The 14344-nt window shown below is 42.5% G+C and overlaps 1 protein-coding gene across 1 annotated transcript in view; it reads right to left on the bottom strand.

Annotated features, from left to right (window-relative positions):
• Nucleotides 1–14344, bottom strand: part of srcin1b (SRC kinase signaling inhibitor 1b) — a 129610-nt gene that overhangs the window by 39497 nt on the left and 75769 nt on the right. Inside the window, exons 4-6 of the mRNA XM_080871999.1 lie at nt 11406–11607; nt 5610–5739; nt 4053–4224 (exon numbers count right to left, since the gene is read on the bottom strand). Of these exons, the coding sequence (XP_080728125.1) occupies nt 4053–4224; nt 5610–5739; nt 11406–11607 (504 nt within the window). The remainder of the gene's footprint in view (nt 1–4052; nt 4225–5609; nt 5740–11405; nt 11608–14344) is intronic.

Genomic DNA, 14344 nt, shown 5'->3' with positions numbered 1-14344 from the left:
CTCTCTTTTATCCACATCTCTCCAAATCTCTGGACGGGAAAAGGAGGTAACCTCTTGTCTGCAATTCAGAAGTTTTTGAGGCAGTTTTCAAGCTAAAGAGATCTATTGATGGCAGGTATTAGGGTAGATTTGGAAAAGGATCACACACTGTATATGGTTTTAGCTGCACCATCAGAAGAGCAGCGACTGAACGTCCAAGTCTGATTTCACTGGTGGCATTAATCACTTTGGGGAAGGGATACAATTTGTTCTCACTGTGGTTGAACACAGTTAAGGAGAGGCAGAGATTTCACAATGATACTAGAATGCTTTACCCATAACGTCTGTCAGTTTTTGACTTTTCAGAAATTCAACAATCAGCTTGACAACTAGCTATTTCTTTTAAAAAAGGGCAACTTACTGTAACAGCCAGTAGTTCATAGATGCCACTTCCTGATTGACAGCAAGGACTCTAAATTGCCCCTCTGAGTGCAGTTTAAGTTGCACTTGATGCTTTATTGACAGGCTGTGCATGAAGGGATAATCTTTTGGCATCAGACCCACATGTCAGATTGAAAGACAAAACAAAGCGGGGAGCGGAGGATGTGAGTAAAAGCCGTGCTTTGAAGGCGACCAGACAGAAGAGTAATAGATACGGCAAAGAAGCACAAAAGAAGACGACGCTGTAATTGCTTGTGACGCACAGAGCTATCTCTCCTGGAGATGATGCAAATTGAAAAGCCAATATTTCCACATAATAACCCTCGGGTCTTTTCTAACAACACCCAGTGGACAGCCTCGCAGCACTCTGGGGCCATCATCTTCCATCTTGTATCTTAGCAACAGCCTCGTATCGACACCATCCTTTAAGTGCGCCGAAGACATGCAGACATTTCATTCCACCCCCTAAAGTCGCAAGACGCCTATCGCAGGTGCGCTCCTGAAAGCTTCATCCCACTGTGCCATTCAAAACTGCCCGTTCTCCCGCTGTGGGAAATCTACCAATCAATCTCCTCTTCATTCTGTCCTCCAGTCACACAGTCCGGCTTCAGTAATCCTCGTCATGCTTTTGTGGCCTGCAATCAGGGAGTGATCTTTAGCTATGCTGGCAAGAGTTCAATAAGCTCACACATACACACACACGTCCTCGTCCTCAACTTGACAATGCACCTCACACACATCCAGCTCAAGGTAAGCCTGCTGGTTTGATAAGACTGTAAAACGCTACGAAGATTTCAGAGCTGAAGACGGGGAACAATCCCTTGGGAACAGCTGACCTCCAGCGCATTAACGGGCAGCTGCAAATCACGCACACAGGCAGACAGTAAACCAATCGCATGCACACACGCAAACAAAAAGCCCCAGCATGTTTCATAGACAGCAAACTGAAACACCGAAATGTGTCAGAAAACACGCCGCTGCCGACGGCACTCGCCTCACTTCAGCTGTTAAATACGTAGATTCGTTTTTCACAGCATGTGCGCTGCATATGTCTGCCTTCCTGTAATGTAATTTATCTAGTTCATCATTTGCTTTATCCTATAAAAGGAGCGTTCTCTAACACTTTAAATTGCAGATCCTCATTTCCATAATCACACTGTAATTAGGAGGCAACAAAATGCATTCGGGGTTTTGTGCTGAAAATGCCAACGCTGCGAAAAGTGAATGACATGCAAAGGTTTGCTTTGCTCCTGCTGTAACAAAATGCATGAAGCATTAGTAATCATGCTAATGAAGCAGATGCCACATTTATGCTGCCAGAAACTGATTGATGTGTTAAAATAAATCCCACTGTGGCTGCTGGACAGGAGGATGTGATTTACAGGCGGCTGATCATCAGCTCAAATAAAGATGGGTTGATAAGTACATTTTAATACACCAGTAGTTTTATAGCACAATGAAAACTGAGACCTCTCTGAGAAACCAAGGGACACTTTGGTTAATGACTTGTGATTGACCAGTCATTAACACAAACCCTAACCAAGCATCAGCCTCCTTTATTACTCAAACATTGATCAAAATTTACAAAATGAACTTCATATTTCATTACTGAATCTCAGTCTTTGTACTGTCTTCCTCCCCTCGCAGAGGGCTGCACATCCCAAGCTTCTGCCAGAGGTTTCTTCCTGCAAAAAAGGGAGTTTTTCCTTCCCAACGTCTCCAAAATACTTGCTTATGCTTGAATCTAGTGACTGATTCCATAAACTCATCAGGGAAAAAAAGGACATTCGAAGGACTTCTTCACAATCAGAACTTATTTTGCCACCAGATGAGTCTGCTCCTCCTGAAGGATTCAGGTATCAAGGCTTCACCTTTCAAACCTGTAAGGTATGTTCATCTTTTATACTCTGGAAGATCTAAAAATGAGTCAAAATGAATCGCTCCAAAGAGGTATCTGTGCATAGATGTTCAATATCTTTGGATAAAGGACAAGATTATTAGCATTATGCTTTCAATTTGTAGTCTAACGGCTATTAATAGTGTTTAGTGTAAAAAAAATGGCTATTGTTTGGGAAGATTTTAGCTTTTTAAATCCATTAAACTTGTGGACACAACAGGAAGTGTCCCTCCAGATAACTGCTGGCCACCCAAAAAGCCTTGAAAGAAAGCATCAAAAGGCCAAGCCAGCAGACTAGATGATGGGTTCCCAGACTGATCCCCTCAGAATCCCAGAAATCCCTAAATCTTGAAATGTTAACAGTTCTGACTGAATGATTGACTACTGGGGAGATTTTTCCCATGTTTCCCAAAGCAGAACTTCTATTAATATTGTTATTATTTATTTCCTAGACGTGTTTAGGTTGAAATACACTGCATTCATTTGCTCTCCTGTGGAAGCAATGCCATATTTAATCTGGCTGTAATGGTAGTTTGGCTCTCTGGTCTATTTGAACAGCACTAGCTTGCATGTGCATATGGTGAGTCGGTGGGAACTGTTTTCATTTGAAGTTAGGGAAATAATACCTCAGCTTCAGCAATTAAAAGACTGCATCCACGAGTCAGTCCTCAGACGAACTGGAGTACGAGTGTCATCTCAGAGAAGTGTTTCTGCAGTTTTGCAGTCTGCTGGCATGCAGCCCACTCAGCACGGGAGATGTGAAAGACTGGCGCTCGTCCAGGCTCAGTGTTGGGAAAAAGTCACATGACTCACTCTCGACGAGTGAATGAAACTAACTTAAGCCTGAACACATTGTGTAATGCAAACTAGCATGTGTAAAAAGATATAAAATCAGTGTTTCATGGGAGATTGATGTGGGCGTGAGGGTATATGAATAAGAGTTTTCAAAGGGAATTATGAAACATTATTTATGACAGGACTGCACAGAGTTTGAGTCTGCAATGAAGAAAAGGGATCATCTTCTGCCCTTACTTTGCATTTTGGTAAAACACTTAAACAGAGAACTGATTATTAAAGTAGGATACTGTATTTCTAAAGACATTTAAAGGCAAATTTCCAAACTCCATATTTCTTTTGGTTTAGGGCTTTGTTCAACCTCCTGGTCTACTGGTGTTTTGCAATTTTAAATAGCAGAAATATTCTCTACCCATGAATGTTTATCATATTTCTAACCCTAAAGGGAAGCAGAAAATCCAGCATTAAAAATCTCCTCATCTAAATGAACAATAAATAATAAAAGTACTGGCGGCCACATGGTAGAAACACTTATGCTATCCGCTATCAACTTCAAAATTTTACAACACCTCGCCAGACCCAAAGTGATCCAAGATTTTTAGTAGGTACACCGATGATATGAATATGAAACTCTGATGTCGCCTCGTTCTTGAGTTATCGCCTTCACAAACTTGGGTGTCCACGCTGCCCACCCGGCCTCTCACCTGGCGGCTTAAAAACAGCTGAGGAGTAAAAAACATGAGTGTTTGACCTTGGCGAAGTTTATTCTTTTAGTTCTGTAGACACACGCAGTCCTCACGGCCAGAGAGAAGGAGAAAAATGGGAGAAGCTGTTCATGAATGCACCTGTAGCGTTTAACCCTCTTTCTCTGTGTTTTGAACACCAAGGCTTATTTGTCTCTTTCCTCCAGGCGTTTGTGTGCACGCAGACTCACACTTACCCGCAGGTCTCCATTTGCCAGGTGTGGGTTGTGATGTCCAGGGTAGGTGCTGTAGATGGGCTCTTTGCAGTAAATCTTAATTACGCAGCGGTCCTGAACGTCCCGTGGGTCCTCCAGCTCATAGAAGACATTACGGGTCTCATCTTTAATCAACAGAGCCGTGCTGGGAGACCTGAATATCAATAGTTGTCAACGCACACACAAAAAAAGACGCAAACACTGATAAACAGTCCATGCAAAGACAATTTCAGCATCTGTTACACACTAATATGATACAGTGATGTACGTTCACTTGGAGAGTGGGAGGAGGATTTCTAACTGCATGAGGTGCTCGTAATGAGAGAATCAGCTGGAAGCGGACTGATATTAGGTTAATCAGAAATCTAATGTTCAGTGTTTAAAGGTAAAAAAGTGCTGTGGATAACTAACATGGGAGATTCTAGAGAGAAACAAAAATTTAGAACTTAATGAAAATGATTATTGATGTTTTTGACCCAGTTCTTTGTCCTGAACGCACATGTGTTCAAAAACATATTGCAGCTAAGATTAAATGAATGGGCAGCTTATTGGTGTTGGTCAGCAGTGCAACTTTCAAACCAAAGACACCACATGAGATTTTTATTTATATGTATTTGCTGCAACCAAGACAAGAGTTGATAAAAAAAATAGGCTGAATTTATCAAACTTAGTGGCTTAACATGAAAAATAGAAGAATCCTTTAGATCTTGGTGCAGAATCGCGTCGTTTTATTTAAGTAATTCTGCAAAATGTGTGGATGGACACAAGATTAACACAAGGACCGTTGACTTTTTACAGTCTGCTCACTTTCCACCATCACATCAAAACCCATTAGAGATGGCTTATGGTAGCCAAACCGTTTCCTTTCTGGTTAAAGAACATAGCGATAAAAGAGCAGCACGACAAGCTAATGATGGTCACGGTTTTCAAATATTCAAACAGTTATTAAATCATATATAAAAACTAAATATTCTCTGTGATCATTTCTGGTCTTAAAATACATATTTTCACATTTTTTTAGTAGAACTTCACCATCAAAAGTTATTAAAATGAAAATAGATCAAAAATAAGGTTGATTTAAATCTAGCTGATAAAGCTACATATCTCATTTTTACCAAAAATATGATGATATATGATGTTCAATTCTGGGGTTGTTCTCTGGTTACATGGAGAGAAATTAGTAGTCAGCATTAGCAAGCTAAGCTAACCAAAAACATTAAATTGAGGGTTGTTTTAGACATTTTTGGAAATGAAATGTGGCATTTAAAGGATATTTAAAGAAAAATATAAGTCATCGTCATTTTCAGTGCCCTCTCCTGCTTTTATTCCCCATCTGTTTAAAGAAATGAATTTTCATGTGTGGCTGGTTGAGGATGGAGCTGAAATGAATCACCGACAGCCTCTGACCTTGAGATTGATTTATAAAACATGCCATAAATGAAGTGTAAATATTGCACTGCAGAACGTTTGTAAAAGATCTAAACAGATCGATAAACATGCAGACGTGTTAATATCCTGCGTTCGTGGATGTCGACCTACCTGAGCATGGCCATGGTGAGCCTTTGGGGGAACATGTGCACGATGAGGGCCCTCAGAGTGTCCAGGCTGGTCAGCTCGTGGGTCAGGTGAACCCTGCGAGTCTCCTCCCCAAGCTGGAGGAACAAGATCCCTGCATTTATGGATGGGGAGGAGCAATGGGGGAGATTCACAGTGGTAGATGGGGGTGGGGTGAAGTTTGGAGTCGGTGATGAAGGCAGAGAGCGTACGAACAATTTTCACCTCAAAGTTTTCAACAGTGTAGAAGCAGCTAATAATCATCCATTTTAGCTGAAAGCACACTGCTTGGCATAATCCCTCCGTTTGCGCTGCTCTTACCGTCTATACAGCAGGCACTTCCCTCGTTACCACCTCCGATCTAAAGCTCTCCATCTCAACGAAACCCATATGTGGGAGCAGGGTGAGAGTACAACATGTTTTACTTTGTTCAGCTTAATTTACTGTTAAAAAAAAGGCAATTAACTAAATTAGTTGGAATAAATACTGAAGACTGAGGTCAAAATCGATATGTTACACAAAATGATTTAATGAATTTTAGTGTTAAGTTCCTGTTTAATTATACGTGGCCTGTATGCTGTGCTGCAGATTGATCTAAATGTCAGTGGTCAGATTGTAAATGTTCCTCCTGCTCACCATTAGTCAGGGTTTCTGCAGTGTTTACCAAATTAAATTCAAGACTTTGTGAGACCTTTTAATGCAACACAAAGGCATTTCATACTTGTTTTACAATAAAACCCGTAGGGTCAACGATAATTTATTAAGTGCATAATGTATAGACACAGGCGATTTTTTTCGGTGGTAATAACTGACCCAGGATAAGTTAATCTGATGCAGATCTAATGTTGCCAGCAATGTTGCCAATGATGCTCTTGCTTCTGGGCAAAAGAAACGCTGTGTCACAGCGGGGTGCGCCGGTGTGTTTTGTTTATAGGACCCAGAAGTGGATGCAGAGAGGAGTTGGAGGAGTTAACAAAAGGCGAGCCTTTATTTGGCTGTAAGCAGTGGTAAAATATATAACTAAGAAAAACCTATGGACACTATTCAAAGGAGCTTGCAAGGAAAAGCGTCTGGACTTCTTTAAGTTGCTTGAAGACGTTTCACCTCTCATCCGAGAAGCTTCTTCAGTTCTAAGGTCAAATGGCGGAGAGTCCCAGATGTAAACCCAGTGGGAGTATACCCCCACAGAGGGATAAAGGACCCCCTGATGATCCTCTAATCACATGAGCCAAGGTGTGAAAACGGGTGTGGGTCCCAATCAGGCAGGGTTTCGGGTGAGCTCATTGTGAAAACTGGCCCCACCCACACCAGGAAATCGCATGATAAGGTGGGGTCCTTTTGTCCATCTTTGGGGGGATACTCCCACTGGGTTTACATCTGGGACTCTCCGCCATTTGACCTTAGAACTGAAGAAGCTTCTCGCATGAGAGGTGAAACGTCTTCAAGCAACTTAAAGAAGTCCAGACGCTTTTCTTTGCAAGCTCCTTTGACTACGATGACCTGGATGACTGAGAACCTTCACAGACCTATGGACACTATGAGAATGAACACTGTGTAAACGAAGGCTACTGTGAAACACAGTGAGAGCTATGAGGAAAAACCTATGAAGACTGTGCTGACGATAACAGACGACCTGACAATGACATACGGAAAACAGAGGACACGGGAGGTGATCAGGGGAAGTGGGAACACATGGCTGATATGAGCCTAATGACAGGACAGGGGAAGTAAAACTAAATACAATGAACAATACATAAGACTCCTTCAAAATAAAACAGGAAACACGGAGACGTAAATGTGACAATACAAGCTCAGACCTAAAACATATGAGAGACTAGACGAGGACCCACACACAGAAACCAAGGAGACAATGATACATAATGGCTGATTTTAACCTCAACTAAAACCTAAATAAGAATACCACATGAACCATCATCACAAATCTAACATAAGACAAATACCAACTACACTCAGCGCGCTGGGTCAGAGACCCAGCCTGTGACACGCTGGGTGGTTAATTTGTGGGTCTTCCAGTGCAAAAGATGGATTTAAGCATCAAGACGTCATGACTTGGTTTTTAGACTCAACAGTGAGCTATGCTTTCGGGTCTACTGGCCAAGTTTGATGTCAATAATCAGCACTTCTTTGGCATAACCAGCCTGCACAGGTGTGTGGTCATTAACTTGAAAGGAAAGGTGCTGATGCCTTTGTGTGTGTGATAACACACATTTCAACAGCTTTTAAAAATACTATTCTATGGCTGAAAAACGGGTTCAAACAGCTCTTTTAAGCACACTGTCCATTAAATTGAGCTCAGACTAGTCTATTTTGTGTTTGCCCTGCAACAGGCTGGCGATATGTCCAGCGTGTACCCCGCCTCTCGCCCTGTTTCAGCTGGGATAAGCTCTGTAGATCAGCTGATGTCAGTGCCAGCTAATATTAGCTGACAGTTCAGATGATGCCCATATGCACATCCAATTGAGTAGCTTAAACATGGACCATAATTCAAGCTGCTTCAGCCTGTGCACATTTGGTGTTGATATGCAAGCATCTTTGCAACCCACCTTCACCCCAGCTCCTGTTCATTTTGCAGTTTCTCACTTAAAGAACATATCTGTTTACAGTGGTGCTGGGATAAAAACAACATTACATTTCGACATATTTCTAATGGTTTGTTCTTCTTGTTCCTTTACATTCTGAGATTGTGATGTCTGTTATAAAACATGTAACTGAAAGTGGATCAATAAAAAAAGAATGTGATGGCAGAACAGTTGACGAAATGTATTGATGTACCTAATAAGAGGCTACTATAGCTAAGGCTCACACTGCTGTGCTGTGCAATGCGAAGAGAGCAACACATAATTATTAGCCTCACTTTAAATGGAAGCTGGAATTCCGAGTGGACGCAGTGAAATTCTCACCGACTCCAAGTGCAGAAAGTAAAATTAACACTGACTCAGATGTGTTATAATGTAAAAGGCTCGTTTTTAGAGAACAGTTTAAACCTTTTGAAGGGCGGAGGTGATGGTGAGATATCCCTAAGGATGGAGGCAACTTACACGTTTGGGGTTTTAGCTCACGATTGAGGATAATATAAAAAAAACTGACGCCTGCGCTACCGCCTGGTAAAGCATGAAGAAGAGCAAACATGAAATGAAATGATAGAACGTTTCACAGAGAGTTGATGCTTATCTTAATATGCTGTTTATGTGGTATAAAACATTTGAAACTCTTGACATTTTTCTGGCTTGTCCTACATTTTCTGTGTCCTGCAAATGCTATAAAGATGCTTTTAAGGAGGAAATGGTTTCGCTTGCTGCCACGGCCATTAATCAAAGACGACAGGTAACTCGGCGAGATCATTTGGAGGCATTAGACAGCTCTGTTTATATTCAGCACTCCTATAGGCAGTGCACTGAAGTCTGACTTTCACTTGACACTCAGAGGGCCTTGCCAGCTTCACTAGATTAACACTCGATGCCTTCAGTCAACTCAAACATTACCTGAAGGAGGACAGTGCCGTACAGGAACAGAGCTAATGTGTCTTGTTTACGGCTGCCTGTCAGAAACATCAAATCAGATTAAGTGAGTGATGGCCGCCCGACGTATCAATCAAAGTGAGGTTGTCAATACACGTCCACAAATGAAGGCTGATAGAAGAAGTGAAAATAAGAGTCAATTAGCTCCGCCTGCTGTGCTGACTGCTGATGAAATGAAACCTCAGTGGACAGATTTGAATCAGTGACTGGAATCAGACAACCTTTACTCTCATATCAAGCTCCAAACATAACCAGGAAGAAAGTGGAGATGAATGGTGAGAATAAAATGTTAAAGGGAATCAGAAAACAGTATCGAATCGCAGCGAAAGCACTAAAATTTGCGTTTCACAGGTCAAACATGTAAAAGGACCTGACGTGTAGTTTGTTTGAGGATCTCGGGAGGGGAAGCTGCTGTGCAAGTAACCAACTGTAGTCAGAAACTTTTCATAAGTCAAGGTAAGTTGTGTCCACAGCTGTGCAGTGGCTCGGTCAGGATGTGCTTATGCTAAGCTCAAACTACAACAGTTTAGAAGGGTTGAATGGGGTTGATGGGTTGAAATTGAGTGAACACATCAAAGCCAGTGCTAACGGTGATTTGGGACTCATTTACAAACATTTTCACACATTTTTGTGACTCCTGGAAATACTTTTAGCAGAGGGATATGCTCGGGTAGAGCGTACACGAGGACACACGATACCCACTTGTTTGTCATAAATTCTGTGGATAATGACTTGTTCTATTCATACAGGTGCTCATTCAGACACCACACAGTACTCCAACCAGCTCCAGCTCTGGTTGGATCAAACATTAAACAGCGTTTAATATTTGATCCAACCGAGTCTGACACTTCTATTCTCACGTTCAGCTCCCCTGGGTAATATTTACGAAGCTTCAGGGGTGCAGTGCATGTCTGAAGGCTCGGGTTATCACTCTCTAATGAGAGGTGGGCAGCCAAACATCCCTCCAGTCCCAGCCCTTCTGTGCGAGTCTGTGAAACCACACTATTTTTTTAAAGATTGAGCTACAGACACTGCTGAATTTTGGCACAGTAGTTCTGACTTGTGCCTTTGAGCGCACCACCAAATGTGACTTAACCTTCAGACCCTCATATAGTTCAATAAAGATAGTAGGACAGTCCCTTGACTCCATTGGTCCTGCTTTACACTTGCATTGCATCGGCTGTAAGATCTCCGGTTCCCAGCATTATTGGGGCTGGAGCCAATGACTCGGAAACAAGGTCAATCATCACATCACACCTGCGTCAGAGTTTCTGGGCGGTGAAAAAAAACATCTTGGGGGAGCATTGATATCGATAAATGTCTTGTGAGTCAGTTGCTCTACATTTTTCTCTGGTTTGAGGATTTCACTGAGCCAATGGGTGCAGCAGTGGGCAAATTTAAGCCAAGAGCTGTTGGCAAAGCTCCCCTTTAATCAAAGGAGTCTCAGTAATGGCCACCAGCAGAGATGTCAGCACAAATAAAGGTTTTTAATCTCAAAAGTTAGTCTAGAAGTAAAAAATAAGCCTCAAATAAAATGAGCTAACATTAAAAAAAAATCAGTACTTGTAACAGTGTTTTTCTCTCAAGCATCACTTCTTTGTAATCATCAATCTGCAGTCAGCAATTTAACTCAGAGTTTGGAGAAGCAGTGGGAACCATCCTTGGAGTAACAAGCTTGTTATCTCTGACCAATCAGCCAAAGAAGTCTGAAAGTGTGACTGCATTAAAAAAAAGTAAATGTTATTACTGGGAGATGAATCCTGTCCCGACTTCTCATTTGTGGTTCAAAGAAATGAGAAACAGATTTCACCCGCACAGAGTTTAAAATGACAACTGAGGTGTTTTTTTCCCACTGAAATAACTTACTATTAAAACAACATTACAGAGACTTTATGAATAAACAGGAAAAAGGAAAACCACACCCTAAAATGTCAAGATTTTAAACTTTAGTCTGAATAAAAATTTTGCTGAATGAAACTAAAAGCTGTCTGCATAATTGAAGGCTCCAATCTCCTGAAACATCTTTGGATTTTATTGTAGAAAGTTTGTAGTCATCATCGCCGTGAGCAGATTGTACGTGCACATGTCTAACCCCTACATGATCTCATTTATTGCACAGAATCAGAAGGGTTCAAGTCGTTTTCGTCATTTCTGCTGAGTGGATATCACAGATGGGCCTCGACACAATCTAAATATGAGAGATATGAAATTTTTCAATTTTACTCAAAGACAGCGGACTGACCTGGCGCCCGCAGCTTGGCCTGGCTGGACGAGCGGGCCAGCGGCAGGCTCTGGCGGAGCCGGTTCATCCTGTTGAAGCCGATGGGAATATCAGGGTCTGACATGTTCTCCAGATTTTCGGCTGACGCGAAGGATACCCTGCTGGCCTGGTCAGCGAGAGCTGGCTGTGTCGGGCTGAGTCGTGTCACACGTGGCGTGCGAGTCTGCGAGACAGAAGTCGAGAAGTCAGGAGAGAAAAATAAAAGCACGGATGATGCAGAGCGATCAATGAGCTGACACCAAAAACACATGCAGAACAGAAAGCAAACAAAATTGGCCTCGGGAAATCAATGCAAAGAAACAAAAGAGACTGTAAAAACCTGCTTTTAGCACAAATACACACATTTAACCTCAGACAAAGAAGCTTTACGTCTTCATCTACGCACAGAGACTCAAAACAAAGTGAGCCGAAGCCTAAAATTAGAGCAGCTCAGACAGCCAGGTTAAACAAACCCACGAGTCAAACTCAGGGCCGCCTGCGTTAATGGGACACAAAAAACTATTCAAACAATGTTTCCACTAAATGTTCTGATATGTAGGAGGCAGCAGCTGGTGCTGACTGAAATCTTTCTGAAGATGAAATAAATGGATGATATTCTGCTGGTGGCTCAGAGCACGTGCCCGAGAGCCTGGTGGTTTCAAATGCTCCTAAAAAAACTGAGCCAACTGGGGCATTGTGATGCTAATGACCCCAGCAAATCCAAACTCTGGCCTGGACAGCCCCTCTATCTGTAATGCAGATTGCTGCTAATATTTCACCTGTCCAATCTGAAACCACTGGGAAGCCCAAATTGAGAAGGACCTCTCATTACAGCCCTACCAGGAGCTCCTGCAGCAGGTTGGCTTTTAATGAATCCTTACTGACAGACATTTTCCAGCCCAAAGACTACAGTAATGAGCTCCCACAGTGCCACGTGAAGCCAGCCCCAATTGTCTTATGCATCCGTGCTCTTTGCTTAGTCCTCACTAACACTCTATGGGTGCTGTTTGATTTCTGGAGGCTACAGCGGGCCACGCATGTGTGCGCAAACATGTAGGAAACGCCAACAATCACGTCAAAAGACATCAAATCTGAGGATAAAATGCACACTTACAGTCTGCTCCACTAAATTATCTCTTGGGGGTTTGCTCTTTCTTCATTAATATCATTTCAAGAGTCCTTCAAGAGTGGATGCTTCTCTGGTGTCCTGGATTGTTGATTACCTGACAGGAAGACCACAATATGTACGTCTCCCACAGTGTGTGTCTGACAAGGTGATCAGCAACACAGGGGCACCACAGGGGACTGTCCTCTCCCCCTTCCTCTTCACCCTCTACACCACAGACTTCAGCCACTGCACAGAGACCTGCCATCTTCAGAAGTTTTCTGATGACTCTGCGGTGGTTGGATGCATCAGCAGGGATGATGAGACAGAGTACCGGGCTGTGGTCGACTCCTTTGTCACGTGGTGTGAGCAGAATCATCTGCAGCTCAACGTGGCAAAGACCAAGGAACTGATCGTGGACTTCAGGAAGACCAGGAAACACTTGACCCCTGTTTCAATTCAGGGGGTCAGTGTTGACATTGTGGAGGACTATAAATACCTTGGAGTTCACATTGACAATAAACTGGACTGGGCTAAAAACACCACAGCACTTTACAGGAAGGGCCAGAGTCGTCTCTATTTTTTGAGGCGACTGAGGTCCTTCAACATCTGCCAGAAAATGCTGAGGATTTTCTATGAGTCTGTTGTGGCCAGTGCGATCCTCTATGCTGTTGCATGCTGGGGGAGCAGGCTGAGGGTCGCAGATGCCAACAGACTTAATAAACTGATCCGTAAGGCCAGCAATGTTGTGGGGATGGAGCTGGACTCCCTCAAGGTGGTGTCGGAGAGGCGGATGCTGTCCAAGATAAAGACAATGTTGGATAACACCTCCCACCCACTCCATGACATGTTGGTCAGTCACAGGAGCACGTTCAGTGAGAGACTGAGATTACCGAAAAGCACCACTGAACGACACAGGAAATCATTCCTGCCTGTGGCCATCTCCCTGTACAACGCATCCACTTAACACACTGTTTGCTGCTACAGCTACACATGTTTCTTTTCCAAATATTTATTTATAAGTGACTTATGTATGTATGTATGTATATATATATGTATATATTGTACTATTCTTAGTTAGTGTATTGTCTGTCTTGTCTTAATGTTGGTTTAAAATGGAGCACTGTAACAAAAAATAATTTCCCCCAGGGATCAATAAAGTATTCTGATTCAGATTCTGATTCTGATTTAAATTTAAAAAAAATGGCGAAACACATGCACCCACATGTCTTTTAACACAGAGAACAGGCTGACAGACTATGTGTGCCTCCTCTCATATGTTTGGAGATTTACGGTCTCGGAGTGCGCTCGACAGCCAGACACTGCACACCTTCTGCCTTCCAGCGCACAAGAATCAAGCTGGCGGGGAGAAAAGAGCTGGGAATTATAAAGTTTGTGTTCAGCGAATCGTGAAGGGAAGAAGGGAAAAAGAGCAGATAAGGGTTAGAAACAGAGCGTATATTCACCAGAGAAAGAGGAGAGTAAACAGAGTAAAAAAGATTTTCTCTTTTAATTTCGGTTAACAGACAGACGTGAAGCTTGGCTGTACGTTTAACTCCGCCGTTTTATTTTCCACAGTAACAGTCAATAAAGCTTCCCACAGGATCTCTCCCAGAGGACCTCCTCCCTCACACTCCCCTCACAAGACTCATTAAAATGACTTTGGCTGCAGTGATAAGCTGGGCAAAGAAACACATGCACAGTGATATATTTTTCAAATCTCATGGAAAGCGTGATCAATTTTCAAATCTGAAGTGTACATAAAATTGATTTGTGTAATGCTAAGGCCTCGAGAGAGCCAGAGAACCTCTGAAAG

This window comes from Rhamphochromis sp. 'chilingali' (assembly GCF_963969265.1).
Source record: "Rhamphochromis sp. 'chilingali' genome assembly, chromosome: 22".
NCBI lineage: Eukaryota > Metazoa > Chordata > Actinopteri > Cichliformes > Cichlidae > Rhamphochromis > Rhamphochromis sp. 'chilingali'.
The sequence above is the reverse complement of the archived record's forward strand: the minus strand, read 5'-3'. Positions and strand labels throughout refer to the sequence as shown.